Below are 17,140 nucleotides of genomic sequence, written 5' to 3' on the forward strand. Positions count from 1 at the left end.
GCTATATTCTGGCTCCTGCAGCGCCTCCGCCCAGAAACGAGAATTAGTTTTGAACCATGGAGCCTGGGGTGCGGGCTAGAACAGGCTAGGTGGGGCCCGGCAGGACAGGTATCTCTCCTCCTGTCCTTCCCCAAATGCAAACTTAATACATGTTGGTCCCGACAGGTCACAAACCATCCCTCTCCACTCAGCACAGGCGGACTGGGATGCAATGGTCACAGCCTGTGGCCTCCAGGGTGCTTTTGGAGGAGGGAGGGAGGGAAGGAAAAGGAGAGGGGAAGGGAGAGAGGGAGAGAAAGAGATCGCGAGCAAGCTAGCACAAACTAGAGCGGGGAGGATGGGCCAGGATGCAAATGAGGTTGGTGGGCGGGGCCCATATGCAAATGAGCTAATCGGAGCTCTGCGCCCGGCTAGCTCACACTTGGACTCTCTAAGCTCCGCGCGTGTACCCCGCCGGCACGTCCGCGCCCACGCAGCCCCTACCGGGGATTCACAGCCCGCCCGCGGATCAGGATGTCCTTCCAAGGCAAGAAGAGCATTCCCCGGATCACGGTGAGTCTGGTCCCCCGCCCCCGCCCCCGCCCCCGCCGCGTCTGGCGCCCCTTGCCCACGGCGGGAGAGGCTTGCAAGCGCAGCAGACGGTCCTCCAGGCCCAGCCTGTGAGTCCCACGCCTGCTCTAGTCCCCGGCCAGGCACCAACCTTCCCTGTCCTCTCCTTCGTGTGCCACCAGCAGCGGAGCTCTCCAGGCCGCGCGGAACCCATTGCTCAGCGGGTTCACAGGCCCGGGGCCCGCCAGCTCTCGGGACTCGGGTGATTGGCTCGGAGAGGCGGGGTGAGCGGCCTGCTACCCGGGGCGTAGGTGGCCGGCTTCCTGCCAGGTCTTGCGTGGGGCAGATGGGGATCAAGTGGACATTGCCTAGAGCTCTGTCTCCAGGATGGCCGGCGGACGCAGCCTTTGTTGGCCCCGGGCCTCAAGGCACTCGGATGTCGGATGCTGTTCCTAGAACAGCCCATGGGCAGCCTACCCCCCTGGACGCGCCGCTTCCGTGTCTTTAGTGCTTTGTCCGAGACAAAGCGATTTAGCCCTGACTACTAGATCTGGTGCCCCTGGAGGCCCCGAGTCCCTGAATGAAGCTGGGTTCGGAGACTCCACGGGAGGTGAGTACTAACTGACCACTCTGACCAGCATCCTTTCAGCACCGCCTTGCAGGACAGACCTCCCCAACACAGACATGCAGAAAGCAGAAGGTCAGTGTGTCCACCCGGCTGGCCAAGAAACAAAGTCTTCTCACGGGTCACGGGAGGGGGTGGGGGACGAAGCCTGGGAGGAAGAGGGGGAGACTCCTGGGATCAGCTGGACCAGGTCAGGGAGCTCTAGGAGTTCTCATCAAAGCTCTGGACTTGTTCTCAGCATAAGAGCTCTGGAGTCTAATCAGGCTGTTGGGGAGGTCAGCTCCCTAGCCTTCTGGGGGGAGTTCTCTCCTTTAGAAAGAAAGGGGGAGAGCCTCAAAGAGGAAAGAGGCCCCTCTCACAGGGACCAGAATTAGTTCCTGCCTCTTGACTGCCTACTACTCTTAGGGATCCAGGCCTAAGGAGGAAGTGCCATCAGCCAGCTGGCAGTGAGTGGAGATGGTGATGGCAGACTCCTGCCGAGTCAGGCAGTCCTGTTCATGATGATGGAGTGGGCTCACTGGAACTTCCATTCATCTAGATGGGGCCTGTCACAGCATCACATGTTCCTTCTGGTGCCTGAAAACTGGAGTCTAATATAGGGACCCCGGAACTCAAGACTTGTGGCTCAGGGATTTCTCCTAATGGCTGAGTTTTCCTGAGAATGGCTAGAACAAGGGGGGAGCGGAGGGGTGTGGTCCAGAGTAGCAGCCCTGCAAAGTGGGCGGGTGTGGTGGGCCTGGGTAGACACCAGTGCTCAGTGGGACTGGTCAGGGAGCACCCGCTATGTGCTTAGTGCTTTGTCCGAGACAAAGGCTATGTATGGTCAACAAGCTACTTCCACGATGGGCCAAATGGTAAGTCCTGTCAGCTTTGTGGGCCATACCATGTCTGTCTCACTTAAGGACTCCTGGGCAGGGTGGTTTCATGGACATGAATGGATCTGCGAACTTCATTGGTAGACACGGAAATGTGGATTTTATAAGATGTTTACAAGCCATTCTTTTCAGTTTTCCCCCAACCAATATAAAACTTGTTTGTGGTTCTGGGCTGTACAGGCAGAGGGCTGGGTGGCATGGGCTGGGCCATAGTTGCCAGGCCTTTCTTTGGAAGACTGTAGTAGTGGTAGAACAGGAGAACCCCAAGAATTCAGCCCAACACTCGGCTGTTGGTCAGAACAGTGAACTATACCCCATCCTTGTAGGCTCACAGGGTTCTGCTTGCCACACTCTCAGCTGGTTCTCCTGGCCTCAGACTGTAGGTATAACAGGTAGATTCAGGTAATACAGAACTCAAGCTGGCCTGGAGGCCTGGCCCGGCTGCCACATGGACTGCAGGAATTTGTGGCCAGGCCTCCTTGTTTATTTAGCGTAGAGTGCCTTCCCTGGGCTGTTCACAGGGAGAGTTGTGGTTCATGATGGGTAGGAAAAGGACATCAGTAGGTCCCCCCATCACATGTGGTTCTGCATGTGCATCTCCATTTCCTGTGTGCTTCCACTATTCTCCACCAAAGCTAGGCCATCAGTTCTGAGGTCCATGCAGAGTTCACCTGCAGTTTCCTCTTTCTGCCTGACCCGTCCCTCCTGGTTGGTCTTAGACATGTCTGTCGTATGGGTGCTAAGCATTGGGACCAATCCGATTCCATGCCTCCGTTTTGAGAAGGTTAGCCCACAGGGAGCTGCCCTTACCCACAGACCCTTTCTTTACCCATGTGAATGTCTTCACACTGCCTCAGAGCCTGTGGCCATCTGAGCCACAGCCCCTCCCTCCCACCCTTCACGCCCATGGCCTCTCTATCTGTTAGTTCTTCACATCAACTCCCAGCAACCCGTCAAATCTGTTTTCTCGTGCTCATGTACCTAACGCTGGCCAAGAGCCTCTCACTTTCCCTGAACAACCCAGGAAGCCGCTCAAGCAGCTGCCATGCTCCCCTTTCCATATCCTAATCCATTTTCTTCCCGACAGCCCAGGTGATCTCTGCATCAGTGAGAAGCAACCAAATGCTTCTGCCCCCAGTGTCTTCCCATCGACCCCCAGACCTTGGGTGTCCCAGCTTGCATAGCTCTGATGCCTGCTCTTCCTCTTGCTCTTCCCACTAGTTATAGCCCTCGTGTTCTTCTGAGGCTTAAAACCAACCCAAGGTCGAGCGGCAGTGACACACGCCTTTAATCCTAGCACTTGGGAGGCAGAGCCAGGCAGGTCTCTGTGAGTTCGAGGCCAGCCTGGTCTACAGAGTGAGTTCCAGGACAGGCACCAAAAGTACAAAAAGAAACCCTGTCTCGAAAAACCAAAAAAACAAACCAATAAACAAACAAACAAACAAAAAAACCAACCCAAGCACTTTCCTGCCTCTGGGGCCTTTGTACACCTGCTTCTAATCCCTCCACTTCTGCCACACCGCGCTAGTTCCCCAGAAAAACCCTTGTGATGCTCAGGGTGGCCTGAATTCCTCTCATCCTATCTTTGTGCTCTTCTGTCTGTTCTGAGGGACTCTGGACGAGGAGGTCTTATGCCATGAACACATCCTGTAATTGGTCTTCCCACAGAAGCTGCCCTGACCATGCTGTCCTTAGTGGAGAGTGGTAAAGACACACTGCCTCCATCTGTCTGTCCCTAGGCTACAACCTCTGGAGTCGAGGCTAAGGTGTCCGCTCTGCCCCACACCTCCTGGCACCGCCATGGGCCTGTAGCACTGTGGTGTAACAGTTGGGCTCTGTTATTGCCCACCTAGTTTTGTCGGTACAGCAGCGAGGGATGCAGCCAGGTGCCCCTTGAGAATGGTGAGGTCACCAGCGCTGCCCGTAGGCGGGTCTTCTCTCTGATAGTCAGATGGAAGGCTTCAATGCCGCAGCTGCTTCCTCACACTGTCACCAACACGGCTTTGCCGCGCTGTTCTCACTCAGCCCCCGCCCTCAGCATCTGCTAACAGTTAGTGCCAGGGCCACAATGCTCTGAGCACCCTGTTTTGGAGTACTGCAAACAAACCTTTGAGCGGGTTCTCAGGGCTACAAAATGCATTGAAACATTTCAGTCATTCTAGGGGGGACGTTCCTAATAGTCCAGAAAGTCTCCATCAGCAACCCCTTGTTTTGTCTCTTGTCAGAGTGACCGCCTTCTCATCAAAGGCGGGAAGATTGTGAATGATGACCAGTCCTTTTATGCTGATCTGTATGTGGAAGATGGTCTGATTAAGTAAGTTTCTACATGGGGCTATTTATAGATATGTGTACGTGTGAATGTTGGTTACCTGGAACCCAGGTGTCTGCTTGGGAGTGAAAACCATGCAAATGTGTTTTTTTTTTTTTCCCAAAACCCTGACCCTGGGAACAATCCTTGAGGCATGGTAGTCTTGCCAGATAATCACAAGGCCTTGAGTAACACAATGGGTCCAGTGTCCACGTATCTTTATATTATCACAGCACTTAGTACAAGTCTGGGCTCCTGCAGATGAGCAGAAAAAACTGACCTGTTCCCTTCTCCGCTTTCTGTGTCACGGAGCTCCAGTATGGGTGTAGACAACACCAGGGACTCCAGTTGTGGTCAGTAGACAGCAAACAGGGCCTTCAGTGGAGACCAGGAGGAAAGCCATGTTGGCACAGCCCTGGGCCCTACACACTGCCCTCCCGGGATAGTGAGTTTTAGTCTCTAGCATCTGGACAGGCAGGTGGTGGTTGTTCTCCTCCTCCTCCTCCTCCTCCTCCTCCTCCTCCTCCTCCTCCTCCTCCTCCTCCTCCTCCTTCTCCTCCTCTTCTTTTACCAAGACAGGGTTTCTCTGTATAGTTTTGGTGCCTGTCCTGGATCTCACGCTGTAGACCAGACTGGCCTCGAACTCACAGAGATCTGCCTGGCTCTGCCTCCTGATTGCCGGGATTAAAGGTGTACATCACCACTGCCGGGCTAAGCCCTCGCTTCTTAGAACTACAGCATGGAGCTTAAGCTCTCTATGAAGTGACCACTCTTTTTTGTTGCTTCCAGACAAATTGGAGAAAACCTCATCGTCCCTGGGGGCATCAAAACCATCGATGCTCATGGCCTGATGGTGCTGCCTGGGGGAGTTGACGTCCACACCCGGCTGCAGATGCCTGTGCTGGGCATGACCCCAGCTGACGATTTCTGTCAGGGCACCAAGGCGGCCCTAGCGGGCGGGACCACAATGATACGTGAGTGCGCAGGCTTCTTGCCAGGCAGTCATGAAGTCTTGACTGACACAATGGCTCTGGCTTCTGTGCGTGTTTTGTGTTATCACAGCACTTAGTATGAGGCTGGGTTTCTGTCGATGCTTAGGTGTGCTGAGACAGTGCATGGCCATTTCTTTGTTGCACGAAGTGGTTTTTCTTAGTTCTGTTTCTCTATTATATCTCCATTTAAAACATGCTGGGCACACCCCTGCCGTCCCTGCTTCTCTTTCTGGCCCAGTTGCCTTGGCTAGCCCTAGGGTGCTGATGGGCTCTGGATAAGCAGATGTGTGCCCACTTACTCCTTCCAGGGGACTGGCTTCTGGCCAGGAACTGGGGTTCAGAAATCCCAGTGCTCTGAACCAGGAGAGCTGAGCCTGAGCCTCGCCTCCGATGTCTGTTTGCAGTAGGTTCTTGCCTGTGTTAAGAACCGAGGCTGTGCTGTTGGAAACAGGACATTTATACCACCCTGTTTGAACTCCTTCTGTACACATCTCGGGATTTGGTCTCAATATCATGACCCCACATACTCATGCTGTATGCCTTCACGGCAGGAGGAAAGGGTCTCTCCTCTCCTCTAGTGTCTGAGGATGAAAGATGGACCACACAAATGTCTTTGTGCTCCTGGAACACGGTAAATACTGTCCCTGCTGCTACCAGGGAGTACAGTCTGGAGACGCCGGGTACTTCACAACAACACTCAGCCATCGCTGCCACCACAGCCTGGTTTGGTTAACTCTGTCACAGACTGGAGGAAAATGAGCAGCAAGGTGGTCGCCTCAGGCTCCTGCTGCTGGAGGGCATGTGGTGGGCCAGGGCGGCTAGCACAGCGGCACTGTTAACATCACCTGTTTGGGCGGCATCTCCAGACACACCAATGGCTGAAGCACAGGCTATGTGGTGCTTGTGCCCACTCCCAGGGTCCTGGTGGGTGATCTGTGCGATGGACAAATGGAGTGGGGTACAGGGAGCATGGCATGGAGGTGAAACAGCCGCCGGTTCCTGGAGTGCACCCTTTTGTTTAGTGGCCCCTCAGCTCTCTCCTGGCACATCCCAGGATTTGGCCAGTGGGCAGTGTTTGGACCTTGGAATGGGAAGGAGACGGCATGATGGCCATGTACAGGAATGATTTGTGCTATCTGGGGCTTGTGGAGTCAGTGAGGCCATGGGGACTGACTCAGTGCAGGAAGTTTTCTAGAAGCATGCATGTCCTCAGGGCCAGCACTGTGGACAGCTAAAACCCCTGACTGTCGCTGCTGTTCTGCGAGGAGCCAAGGTCTGCGGGAAGTGGGGTGATGTGAACTTAGGGTCCCTTCTTGGTGCTCTACTCAGAGAGGCTGGAGAGAGGTGTGACAGAAGATAGCTATAAGCTGATGGGAATGGGGGACAGAAGGTACCTGTGAGCTGACTGGAAGGAAGTGGGAAGGTGGCAGGGCAGGACCTCCCTTTGCCCTGTCTTCCTCAAACCCCACTCTGGTCTCCAGAATGCAAAACCACATCCCCCTTGAAGACAGTAGTGGGACATCTTGGCCAGGCTCGGAGGCCTGGCTGAACATGCCGTCCCTCCACAGTGGACCATGTGTTTCCTGAGGCTGGTGTGAGCCTACTGGCGGCCTATGAGCAGTGGAGGGAGCGAGCGGACAGTGCGGCCTGCTGTGACTACTCCTTACATGTGGACATTCCCCGCTGGCACGAGAGCACCAGAGAGGAGCTGGAGGCCCTAGTCAGGGACAAAGGTGAGCGGCAGTGATGGGGGGGGGGTACCTGAGGATCGCTATACCTACAGGCAGACTGAGGGGTCCCTTCTAGATCCCCTGGGAATTGCTGCAGTCTGCCAGCCTGATCTGAAGGCAGGCATGTAGGAACTGAGTTGGAGAAGAATCGCTCAAAGTCAATTGTACTTTCGAAGACTCTGGATGAGGAGAGCCTATGCCATGCACACGTCCTGTAATTGGTCTTCTCACAGAAGCTGCCCTGACCATGCTGCCCTTGGCTCTCTGTTTTCTAGAAAAGAGATGCCCAGAAGACAAAGAAGCGGCCACGCTTCCTATCACTTGGGTTTTTCTATTAAGAGGTTCTTTAAAGCTCTGTATCGAAACTGACTCCCCTGTAAATAAAGATTGGCTCCATTCTGCACAATCGTCCTAAAGCTAAAACCACACCAGAGTTTCTCAGTGGGCTCGACAAAAGGTCATAGTGTGCTGGATGCTTGTCATATCACGGCGTTCCACACAGTGTCGGTAGTTCATAGACGAGCACGTTCATAAGGGACACTGCTGCCTGTGTGCTATGGTCCCGAGGCCATCTCCTTTAGGCTGCAGTTCCCAGAGAATGACAGTCCTCACACTGGTGCCCTTTGGAGCCTAGGGCCCTACACCTCCTCCACCTGGGGATAGTGGAATCTGCTGTCCCGAATCAGACTCCCTGCAGCCTCGTACCTCTGAACCGGGTGGCTGCAGAGCTCCCTCTCCCTGTCAGGATGGCCTTCTAATCAGAAATCGCCGTCAGGCATCACGCGCAGGTCATCACCTGGGAGGATGGCAGAGGATGACTCCGTTCTCCCCAGTGTGATCCACATTATTACTGCCTATCTGGCAAGGGGGCCAGGGCTCTGGGCTGGGCGGGTTTGGGGCTGCCTTGAGGCCTCAACGGACCTTCCTAGGTCCTGGTCCTGGGAGGTGGGCAGATTCTGGCTGTCCCAGAGTTAGGAAGGCTCAGCCTTGCTCTGCTCCTGACTGGACTCCAATAGTGTGAACCTCAGCCCCTCTTCCTCCTGTGTGTCTGAGGTCTCAGCCCTGCCCTTCTCAGAGTTATCCTGAACATTCGCTATGAGCTGTGGTAGAGTGAAGCAGGACTCAGGACCTGTAGGCAGGTGACATGCCAGATGGCCCAGGAGAGGCTCCCCCAGCATGCCAGGCCTGGCTGCCTTCCCCGAAAGGGAGAGGATGGGGCTGCCAGCCAATTACACTGCTCTGTGTCTTACCGGAGTGGAGATCTGCCTGACAGGGTGGTGGTGATGGTGGGTATAGTCTTACCTGTGTGCCCACTAGGTGGGCAAACAGTCCCGATCTTGAGCAGCAGGGAGGGAGTGGCTGGGGCATAGCGGACTCTGTCCATGTGGCTTGGCTTGTTGATGGGGAAGGTCTGCCTCCAGGAGGCTATGCTATCCAGCACAGCTTCTGTGGGAGGCATGTCCCTGTCTCTGGGCTCCTGGCCTGGTGTCTGAGCCCCTCTAGCCTCTTTTCCAGGTGTGAATTCCTTCCTGGTCTTCATGGCATACAAGGACAGGTACCAGTGTACTGACGGTCAGGTGAGGCCAAGTCCAGAGGGAATGAACAAGTGGGGTGTCTTGGGCTATTGCTGGAGGGACAACCCTACAAACACAGGACTCTGTCTTCCTTCTTCACAGATGTATGAAATCTTCAGCCTCATCCGGGACCTGGGAGCCTTGGCCCAAGTGCACGCAGAAAACGGGGACATTGTGGAGGAGGTGTGAGAGGCTATGGCGCCCCTGGGCTTGGCTGGGTGGGTCAAGCTGGTGCCTAGTATGTGAGCCCCAGTGGGCAGGCAAAGCTGAGTGGAGACCTTATGAGAACTGTGATCTCTGTGATACTTGGATGGGAGCAAGATGTCTAAGGAAGAAGGGAATATTATAAGTCAAAGGTCAAACAGCCCGTGAGTTAGGGGGTCTTCAAGGACACTGAAACCACAACATCGGTTTTTCCATGATGTCACAGATCTTACCAAAGTACCCTTACCCGCCCCTTGGAAGACTGCAGTGTGATATCCAGGGTCAGGAAGGGTAAGGGGGGCTGGCTGGCTGCCAGTCGCCTGCACCGTGGGCCAGCCTTCCCCAAGTCCACTCTGCTATGCGTTCTTTGTGGTTGTTCTGTTCTGGGATGTTCAGGGCCATGGTCTATGGTTAAGGTATGGGGCTTGCTGCCAGGCACCTCATATCCAGGGCCTGGGATCCTTGGGGCTGGAGCAAAGCATCCTATTGGTCATTTAGGAACAGAAGCGCCTCCTGGAGCAAGGCATCACTGGCCCTGAGGGCCATGTCCTCAGCCACCCAGAAGAGGTAAGTCTGCCCTGCTGAGAATACCATTTCTCCCCTGGCCCTGGGCTAAGATGGCCCTGCTTCATGGCCTAAGCTGTACCTTGCTCATCCTCTCATCTTGGAGGCTTTTAATACAATGACCTTCCAATATCCATCTTAATACAATGACCTTTCCAGTATCCATCTCAACCACTTGTTACCCCACAGCCCTTACCTGAGGCAAGAAGGCAGAGTGCACTTGGGCCCTGAGAACTGTGTGGGTCAACCCACATTCTAGACACTGAGCCCGAGGCTGGGCCCTTGCTCCAACAGGGATGCATACCTCCAGTGCCTCCAGTCTTGGGGGTGATCTTTGGGTATCCCAGAACTCACCTGGTCAGGAAGTCTCAAGGATTCTTGTGTTCTGATGGTCCTCTCTCTTCCCCATCTTCAGGTAGAGGCCGAGGCTGTGTACAGAGCAGTCACCATTGCCAAGCAGGCCAACTGCCCACTATACATCACCAAGGTGATGAGCAAGGGAGCAGCTGATATGGTCGCCCAAGCCAAACGCAGGGGTGAGTGCCGGCGCTCTCTTCCTACATATTCCTACCCTCCCTGAGCTCTGCTGAGAATTGAGAACCTCTAGGCGCTAAGGAGGGAAGAACCAATGGGAAAGTAGGACTCCTCATGGGGTACCTGCTTATGTTAGTCCTAGGGGAGCAAACTCAAGGGATGTTTAGGAGTCCTGTGTCCCCGTGAGGGATGGGGCTGGACCTGACTGAGTCTCCAGACTTGTTAGAATAATAACTGCCTACTAGAGGTCCTTAGCAAACTGGGACCCTGTGTATCTGTTCCCGGGTGACCTAAGGGCAGAATTCTGAGTGTGTAACTAAGAGGAGTTCTCAATTCCACAGCAGGGCTCACTTTCATATTTGCTATGGGTTCAGGAGCTGGGGTACACATCCTGAGGGCTGAGGGGCTCCCTGATGGTTATACCTAGACTAGTTAGAGGCAGACAGGACCTAAGTCCTGGCAGGTCCATAGCTATGGTTTCCAGGGGCTAGACTGTGTGGCTCAGAGAGAGTCCGTGAGCTCAGAGGGCCAGCAAAGGCCCAGCAGTCACCAGGGCACCGGAGAGGGTCAGGATTGGGGCATAGGACCAAGGTCACGTATAAAGAGGCAGCGTGTTCAATGGAGGATCTGGCATCCATTCCCCACCCTGTCTCATGATGAGACCTCATCTCCTAGGCCTGCCTTGAGACTGTGGAGTCCCTGGGGTGGAATGGATAAGCACAGGGACGAGTGTTCTCCCCAAAGATTGGCACAGAAACCCACCAGGTTTCCAAGTTACAAGATGAGCAGCGGTGCCAGCACAGGTCGAGCAGGGCCTGCAGGGCTCACCCAGGAGCCTCACTCCCCCCCCTCCCAAGAAGATGCTCTGCAGCAGGACCAGTCCCCACCCCACTCTGAGCCTGGTGCTTTCCCATCATTTACAGAAACAGCCTCAGCCTAGTTCAGAGCGCTGCTGGTACAATGCCCAGGCCTGGGACTCGGGCCTCTCTGTCTGAAGTGACAGGTTTAATTGGTCAAGTTCTATTCTGTGGCCCAGAGGGAGTGCCCAGCAGCCTGACCCCTAGTGGAGGTTGTGGGTATGGAAAGGATCGTTGTCCCAACCACTATCCTGAGAACCACCCCACAGGGCCAATGTCTACATGTAGACAAGGAACAGAGAGGTAGCAGTGTGAGACCCCTGCTGTGCTCAGGCTCCTAGTGGGTGCAGGTTGGTGGGGTGCCTGCCACAAGCCTTGCTCACTTTAGGGGTGGTCGTCTTTGGGGAACCTATCACTGCCAGCCTGGGCACTGATGGCTCACACTACTGGAGCAAGAACTGGGCCAAGGCTGCGGCCTTCGTCACTTCACCCCCTATCAACCCAGACCCTACCACTGCAGACCACCTCACCACCCTGCTGTCCAGGTGAGCAGCCACCCCACCAAAGCTCAGGTCAGCCTGAGGCCTCCAGGTGCCCCCCCCCCCCCCCCCCGAGGAATCCCAGGCTTCTGCAGGAAGGCCGGTTAGGGAGGTACAAGGCGCTCTGGTCCCAGCTGGGGTTCCCCACCCCCCTACACCCTGCTCTTAGCCCCTCATGATTCTGTTCTTGCCCTCCATATTATGCCCGCATTGTCCATTCTCTCCCTTCCGTACTTAAGTACCGGCTCAGCTCTCTCCTAGCCTTGGCTGGCTGCCTGGGAGGCTGGAGCTGACCCAGCGGTGGCCGGTTCGGGAGGGCCAGCCCCTGGGCCACTCTGAGCCTGGCTTGTTCGCAGTGGGGACCTCCAGGTAACGGGCAGTGCACACTGCACCTTCACTACTGCGCAGAAGGCCGTTGGCAAAGACAACTTCACGCTCATTCCGGAGGGTGTCAATGGTATAGAAGAGCGCATGTCTGTGGTCTGGGAGAAGTGTGTGGTAAGTCTAGGCCTGGGGGCATGGGGGTGTGGCGAGGGCTGTCAGCAGTATGCTGTGGGAGGACTCCCCCACCAGAAATGCTCGTGAGAGAGACCAGCCTTATCTCTTCAAGCTGTAACTTAGCAGTCCACAGGCACCTGGTATCCTCGGGACGGTACTGTCACATCTGTGGAGTCCCCTATGGAGGTTAATATTGTCATATTCATCACCCTGCACACCATAAGCATGTCACTGTTACATGTTAATGAAAAACTTTGAATTTTTAAAAAGAATTCGTTATAGCTAGGCAAAGTGGTGCAGGCCTGCAGCCCCAGTACCCTGGAAGCTAACATGGGGATATTTAAAGTCAGGCTGAGCTACGTAGCAGAACCTTGTCAAGAAGAAAGGAAGGAAGGAGAGGAGGGAGGGAGGGAGGGGGAGGGAGGGAGAGAGGGAGAAAGGAAGAAAGGAAGGAAGGGAAAAGGAAGGAAGGAAGGAAAGAAGGAAAGAAGGAAGGAAGAAGGCAGACAGGCAGAAAGCAGGCAAGCAGGTATACAGGCAGGCATGTACACAGGCAGAGGTTTAGAGGACAGGTCTTCTTCCTCTGCATCTTGGTCCCTGTCTCAAGATGTCTTGAGATCATCCCTCTGCCACACCTAAAAACCAAGGTGACTTTCACAGTGTCTCAGGGGGCACAGGTGTTGGTACTGAAGTATCATCATTTATTCACAGAGGCAGCTAGAAATGAGGCTGTGTCCACAGGAGCGGTCACACCATTGGACTGCCTAGTCACTGTCCTTGGCGCCCCTGTCGTGGGGGGCGGGGGATTCCGCTAGGCTGTTGCCATGGCGAGGCCGTGGCTGGAGCCCCTCTTGAGCTTGGGATACTCTGGGACACCTACAGCCCGACCTTCCCCTCAGCTGGCTCTCTTGCTTCTCAGGCTTCGGGGAAAATGGACGAGAACGAGTTTGTTGCTGTGACCAGTGCGAACGCTGCTAAAATCTTCAACTTTTACCCCAGGAAGGGGCGTGTGGCCGTGGGCTCTGATGCCGATCTGGTCATCTGGAACCCCAGGGCCATGAAAGTCATCTCTGCCAAGAGCCACAACCTGGTGAGGCCTCCATCCTTAGCAGGGCCTAGCTGAGCCTGCTTCCCAGGGGAGTTACCAGGACAGGTTGGCAGGTGTCCACCCTCCATGTGGCTCTTGGTAGCCTTGACCTGTCCAGAGCCATATCTGCCCAGCACCTCAGCACCTCACTCAGCCAGTGTCTTGTCTCTTGCCCCCAAGGGTATGTGACTGGGTCTGTTGACCCATCCTATAGATAAGGAGACTGAGGCAGAGGGTGCCACACCTGCTTAGGCAAGGACAGGTGACCCCTTTGCTTGCCTCCCTTTGACTCCATAGGAATCCCATGAGTCAGGGTGCTGGGTCGGCTGTGGGTAATTCCTTCAGTGTGTCACTTGTCTGACTCGGTTGCCTTTTTTCTGGGTGGGGCCTGAGCACAGCACGTGTAGGTTACCTGTAGTGCTGGCCAGCCCGGGGGTCAGGGCTGAAGGGAGCTGCACATGTGGGCCTCTCCCCAGAATGTAGAGTACAACATCTTCGAAGGAGTCGAGTGCCGAGGAGTGCCCACGGTGGTCATAAGTCAGGGCAGAGTGGTGCTGGAAGACGGGAACCTGTTTGTCACCCCTGGGGCCGGCCGCTTCATCCCCCGGAAGACGTTCCCTGACTTTGTCTATAAGAGGATAAAGGCTCGCAACAGGGTAAGAAGCTGACCTGGGTGACGGGACATTAAGTGGGTGGCAGGCGTCGAGGTCTCAGTACAGCTGGTGAGCCCTGGTGTGAGTGAGGGTCTGCCTCCTGGCTGACGTGGCTTTGGAAGGCAGAGTGGAAGCCATCACTTGCCCAAGGCCTACGGTTCATTGCCTGTTGTAGGGGAACTGGCCAGAAGGCCCTCGGCAGGCCTGGTCCCTCCTGTGTCCATCATCAACTGCCTACTCGGTGGTGGTATACACCTCCTGTTACAGCTGTCTGTAGAAAATACGGGCTCGTTTATAACCATCTTCCTGAGTAAATTACCATAAAGATGCTCATGCCGTCTGGAGCTCCCTCCCTGAGGGGTAGGGCAGGATTGGGGACCCGAGAAGGAGCCTGTAGAGGACAGCTCTGTATGAGGAAGGCCCAGTTCCATTTGCAGAGGGAGAGGGGAACATGGTGGTGGGAAATGGTTCAGTCTTGCCCACTGTCACCTGCTGTGTGGTGACACCCCTTCCCCCTTGCCAAGAGGACCTAGTCCTGCAGGGCTGGCTCAGACCAGATGGTCAAGTAGGCCCAGGAGTCCAGGGGGAGGTGCCAGCCAGGAGCACAGGCCCATCGAACTTCACTCATTGGGTCACTGGTCTGTGCTGGGGCCCTGGGAAATGCCTCGGGCTTTGGGAGCCATTTTCAGGGCAGACAGGACCTAGAACCTGACATCCCAAGCTGCCTCCTGACCAGTTGTGACCTGGGTCTGGTTCTAGTTCTAGATGGGGTTGCTTTGCTCTCAAGTGGCCTTCCCTGAACATCTTTGTGACTGAGGTTACACTGTTCTGTGTGTGTGTGTGTGTGTGTGTGTGTGTGTGTGTGTGTGTGTGTGTGTGCGCGCGCGCTCACACATGCACACGCATTCAGGAACTCCTGAGAGGTATAGATGTAACCATGTGTGTAGGCTGATTGATATGCTCCTCTGTTGCAGGGGAGCGTGGGATTACTGAGCTGGGACAAGTTGGGGTGCAGAGCAGACAGGCAGGGTACTGCCCCTCCATCAGCTTAACTGGCTAAACCCCCAGCTCTCTCGGCCCCACAGCTAGCAGAGATCCACGGTGTGCCCCGAGGCCTGTACGATGGGCCTGTCCATGAGGTGATGTTACCTGCCAAGCCAGGGGGTGGCACACCAGCTCGTGCATCCTGTCCGGGCAAGATCTCAGTGCCACCCGTGCGCAACCTGCACCAGTCGGGGTTCAGCCTATCTGGTGAGTTGGGTCTGGGCATGGGGTAAGAGGCTCTTCTGCCAGGTCCAGCCTGTGCCGAGGGCTCTAAGCTAGGGACTTGGGCCTGTACATACACAGGGCAGATCCCAGGGGTGGGCCTGTGGACTGTCAGTGTGGGTTCTGTAGAGTAGGAGGCACTGACCTTGGTGAGGGGTCTCATTTGGGGCCTTGTGAGGGACAAAGAGGGGGTGCTGCCCTGCTGTGGAAGCCCATGTCTGTCCCAGCATTTGCCTTTAGGGTACTGCTGAGATGAACCTGCACCTTGAACCAGTCAACCTGAGGGGGACATGTCATCCCAGGACTAAACACAAAATGTCCAACCTCCATGGAACAAGAGGTGTCACCTCTGTGGGGACCCAAGTTATCATATAGCTAGCTCCCTCAGCCCCACAAGCTGAGAATCACTAGTGAAGTATGAGGCATGGGTCTGAGGTATGTCCTCAGCACTTGGGGACACACTAGAACCTACCTGCCATGCTGACCTATAGAGTTGGCTTTTACCGGCTGAGGGGCTTCCCAATCCCCCATCTGGCCTGCAGACCAAAGCCAGACCCTCCCCATCACTTTCCCCACCCTTGAGTGGGGGCCACATTGCTATATTATCTTTGCTCTCTCATGTCTTTGCTTGGGAGGTGATGATAGTTCCTGGTCACCTGGTGATGTAGGGTAAGGGGGGAGTCCTTCAGAATCCAAGATCATCTTGAAGGGGGGGGGCAGATCCTGCTATCACAAGGACTCAAACAGCCCAGGCTTCCTGGAGAGATGGTCTTTGCCTTCCTGACCCCACAAGATTGTAGGGTCTTTGCCTATACTTTTCAGCCTTAGGGATAAGCAGCCTGCCTGGCCACCTGCCCTATCAGCCATGACTTTGGGGGAGCAAACCAGCCATGCATATTGTATGAGGTTGCATGGCTACTCTGTGGTCCTGGTTTAGTGGGTGCAGCCAGCCACGTCTACCTTCCATTTTGGCTGGAAGGAGAGTTGGTACTCCCCACACCCTCCACCCCCCTTACCACACTTCCTTACCCTTTCCTCAGGGTCTCAGGCTGATGATCACATCGCCAGGCGAACAGCTCAGAAGATCATGGCACCCCCTGGAGGACGCTCCAACATCACTTCCCTTTCCTAGACGTGGGGGTCTGGCAAGCTGGTGCTTCCCCCACTGGCAGGGTGTGGGGACCACTCACTTCAGTTAGCTCCTTCCTTTGTAGATGTTATTGTGAAAGGTGCTCAGCCTTGCCCTCCCGTACCCCATAAACTCTCCCTCTGGGATTCCACTAAGAGGTACCCCCTCCAGAGGGCTGAATCCAGGGAGAGTTCACTGCCAGAGTGAGAGGACTAGGCGTGGCAGTGAGCAGGCGCCTCTCGCCCACCTGCCCTTACCATGAAGGCCTTCCATGGGAGCTCTCTGCCTTGAGCCTCTGAGCCTTCCAGGGTCTGGGACCAGGCAGGGTGGGCATTTGCTGCTGCCTCCCCCTAAGGAATCACTGCCCTGTGGAAGCCCCCAAGCTTCCACCAGCTCCATGTTTCCAAGGTGCAGCTACCCCTTGGGGGCCTGTCCCCCTGAATCCCCTGGTGTAGGGAGGAGAGCCAGTGAATGGAGCCTCCGCCTTGCGGAGCTGCTGTGACTTCAGGGATCCACCAGTTAGTTCCTCAGTGCAGGTAGCTCCCTCCCACACAGACACTTCCAAGGACCAAACCTGAGCTCCTATAGCAGCCCCTTCCTTCTAGGGACTTTGATGATCCCTTAGCTAAGACACTTTCCTTTTCCTACAAAGTGTGTTTCCATAGGTTTATTTAGAGTAGCGGTTTTGTACTGTGAGGAAACCATAGCCAGGGATCTGCATGCTGCTGTACCAGATGCTGGCCACCGGCCAAGCCTGATGTGAGTCGGGTCAATAAAAAAGTCTGGGTGAGAAGCTGCCCGTGTGTTACCAGCCAGACTTCCCTCCCTCACAAGCATTTGCACAGGGACCGGGGAGCCCCTGCCACTACTGACACTTCTGGCCAGCTGCACGCGATCTAGCAGTGTGGTCTCTGCCTGCTCTGTGCCGTGGGCATTGCTGGACCTGAATGGTGGAAAGGGATCTTCCTCTGAGAGGGTCTTTGGCTGTGACACACAGCCAGATGGTCAGCAGGAGGACATCCATGCTCTGACTGGCCGGACTCAAACCACTCCAGCTGTGGTGAGGCAGTGAACGGGAAACTGAGGCATGCCCTGCAGGTGAGATGCAGTGTGGCGAGCAGCCCAGGAGACCAGTGCAGCCGTTCATAGCCAGGCC

General features: G+C 55.5%; 1 protein-coding gene across 2 annotated transcripts; it reads left to right on the forward strand.

Moving 5' to 3' along the window:
* The first annotated feature begins 400 nt into the window (after nucleotides 1-400).
* On the forward strand, nucleotides 401-16,777 carry Dpysl4 (dihydropyrimidinase like 4). 2 transcript variants are annotated; one of them, XM_006987576.3, is made up of 14 exons: nucleotides 401-552; nucleotides 4,275-4,363; nucleotides 5,147-5,331; nucleotides 6,918-7,082; nucleotides 8,595-8,656; nucleotides 8,756-8,836; nucleotides 9,356-9,424; nucleotides 9,837-9,957; nucleotides 11,201-11,357; nucleotides 11,708-11,849; nucleotides 12,769-12,939; nucleotides 13,413-13,592; nucleotides 14,675-14,840; nucleotides 15,896-16,777. In XM_006987576.3, the coding sequence occupies exons 1-14, from the start codon at nucleotides 514-516 to the stop codon at nucleotides 15,985-15,987; spliced, it is 1,719 nt and encodes a 572-aa protein (XP_006987638.2). In that variant the 5' UTR covers nucleotides 401-513; the 3' UTR covers nucleotides 15,988-16,777. The 2 variants fall into 2 exon arrangements, with proteins under 2 accessions (XP_006987638.2, XP_015861604.2); XM_016006118.3 differs by lacking the exon at nucleotides 401-552 and adding an exon at nucleotides 887-1,159.
* The last annotated feature ends 363 nt before the right edge of the window (nucleotides 16,778-17,140 follow it).

The sequence above is a fragment of the Peromyscus maniculatus genome, chromosome 1 (genome assembly GCF_049852395.1).
Source record: "Peromyscus maniculatus bairdii isolate BWxNUB_F1_BW_parent chromosome 1, HU_Pman_BW_mat_3.1, whole genome shotgun sequence".
Lineage (NCBI taxonomy): Eukaryota > Metazoa > Chordata > Mammalia > Rodentia > Cricetidae > Peromyscus > Peromyscus maniculatus.

Excerpts from the sequence above, each read along its gene's own strand:
- Dpysl4 (XM_006987576.3), top strand. The coding sequence starts at position 514 with ATGTCCTTCCAAGGCAAGAAGAGCATTCCCCGGATCACG. Across the intron at positions 8,837-9,355 it reads ACGGGGACATTGTGGAGGAG|GAACAGAAGCGCCTCCTGGA; the intron begins GTGTGAGAGGCT and ends TTGGTCATTTAG. Across the intron at positions 12,940-13,412 it reads CTGCCAAGAGCCACAACCTG|AATGTAGAGTACAACATCTT; the intron begins GTGAGGCCTCCA and ends GCCTCTCCCCAG.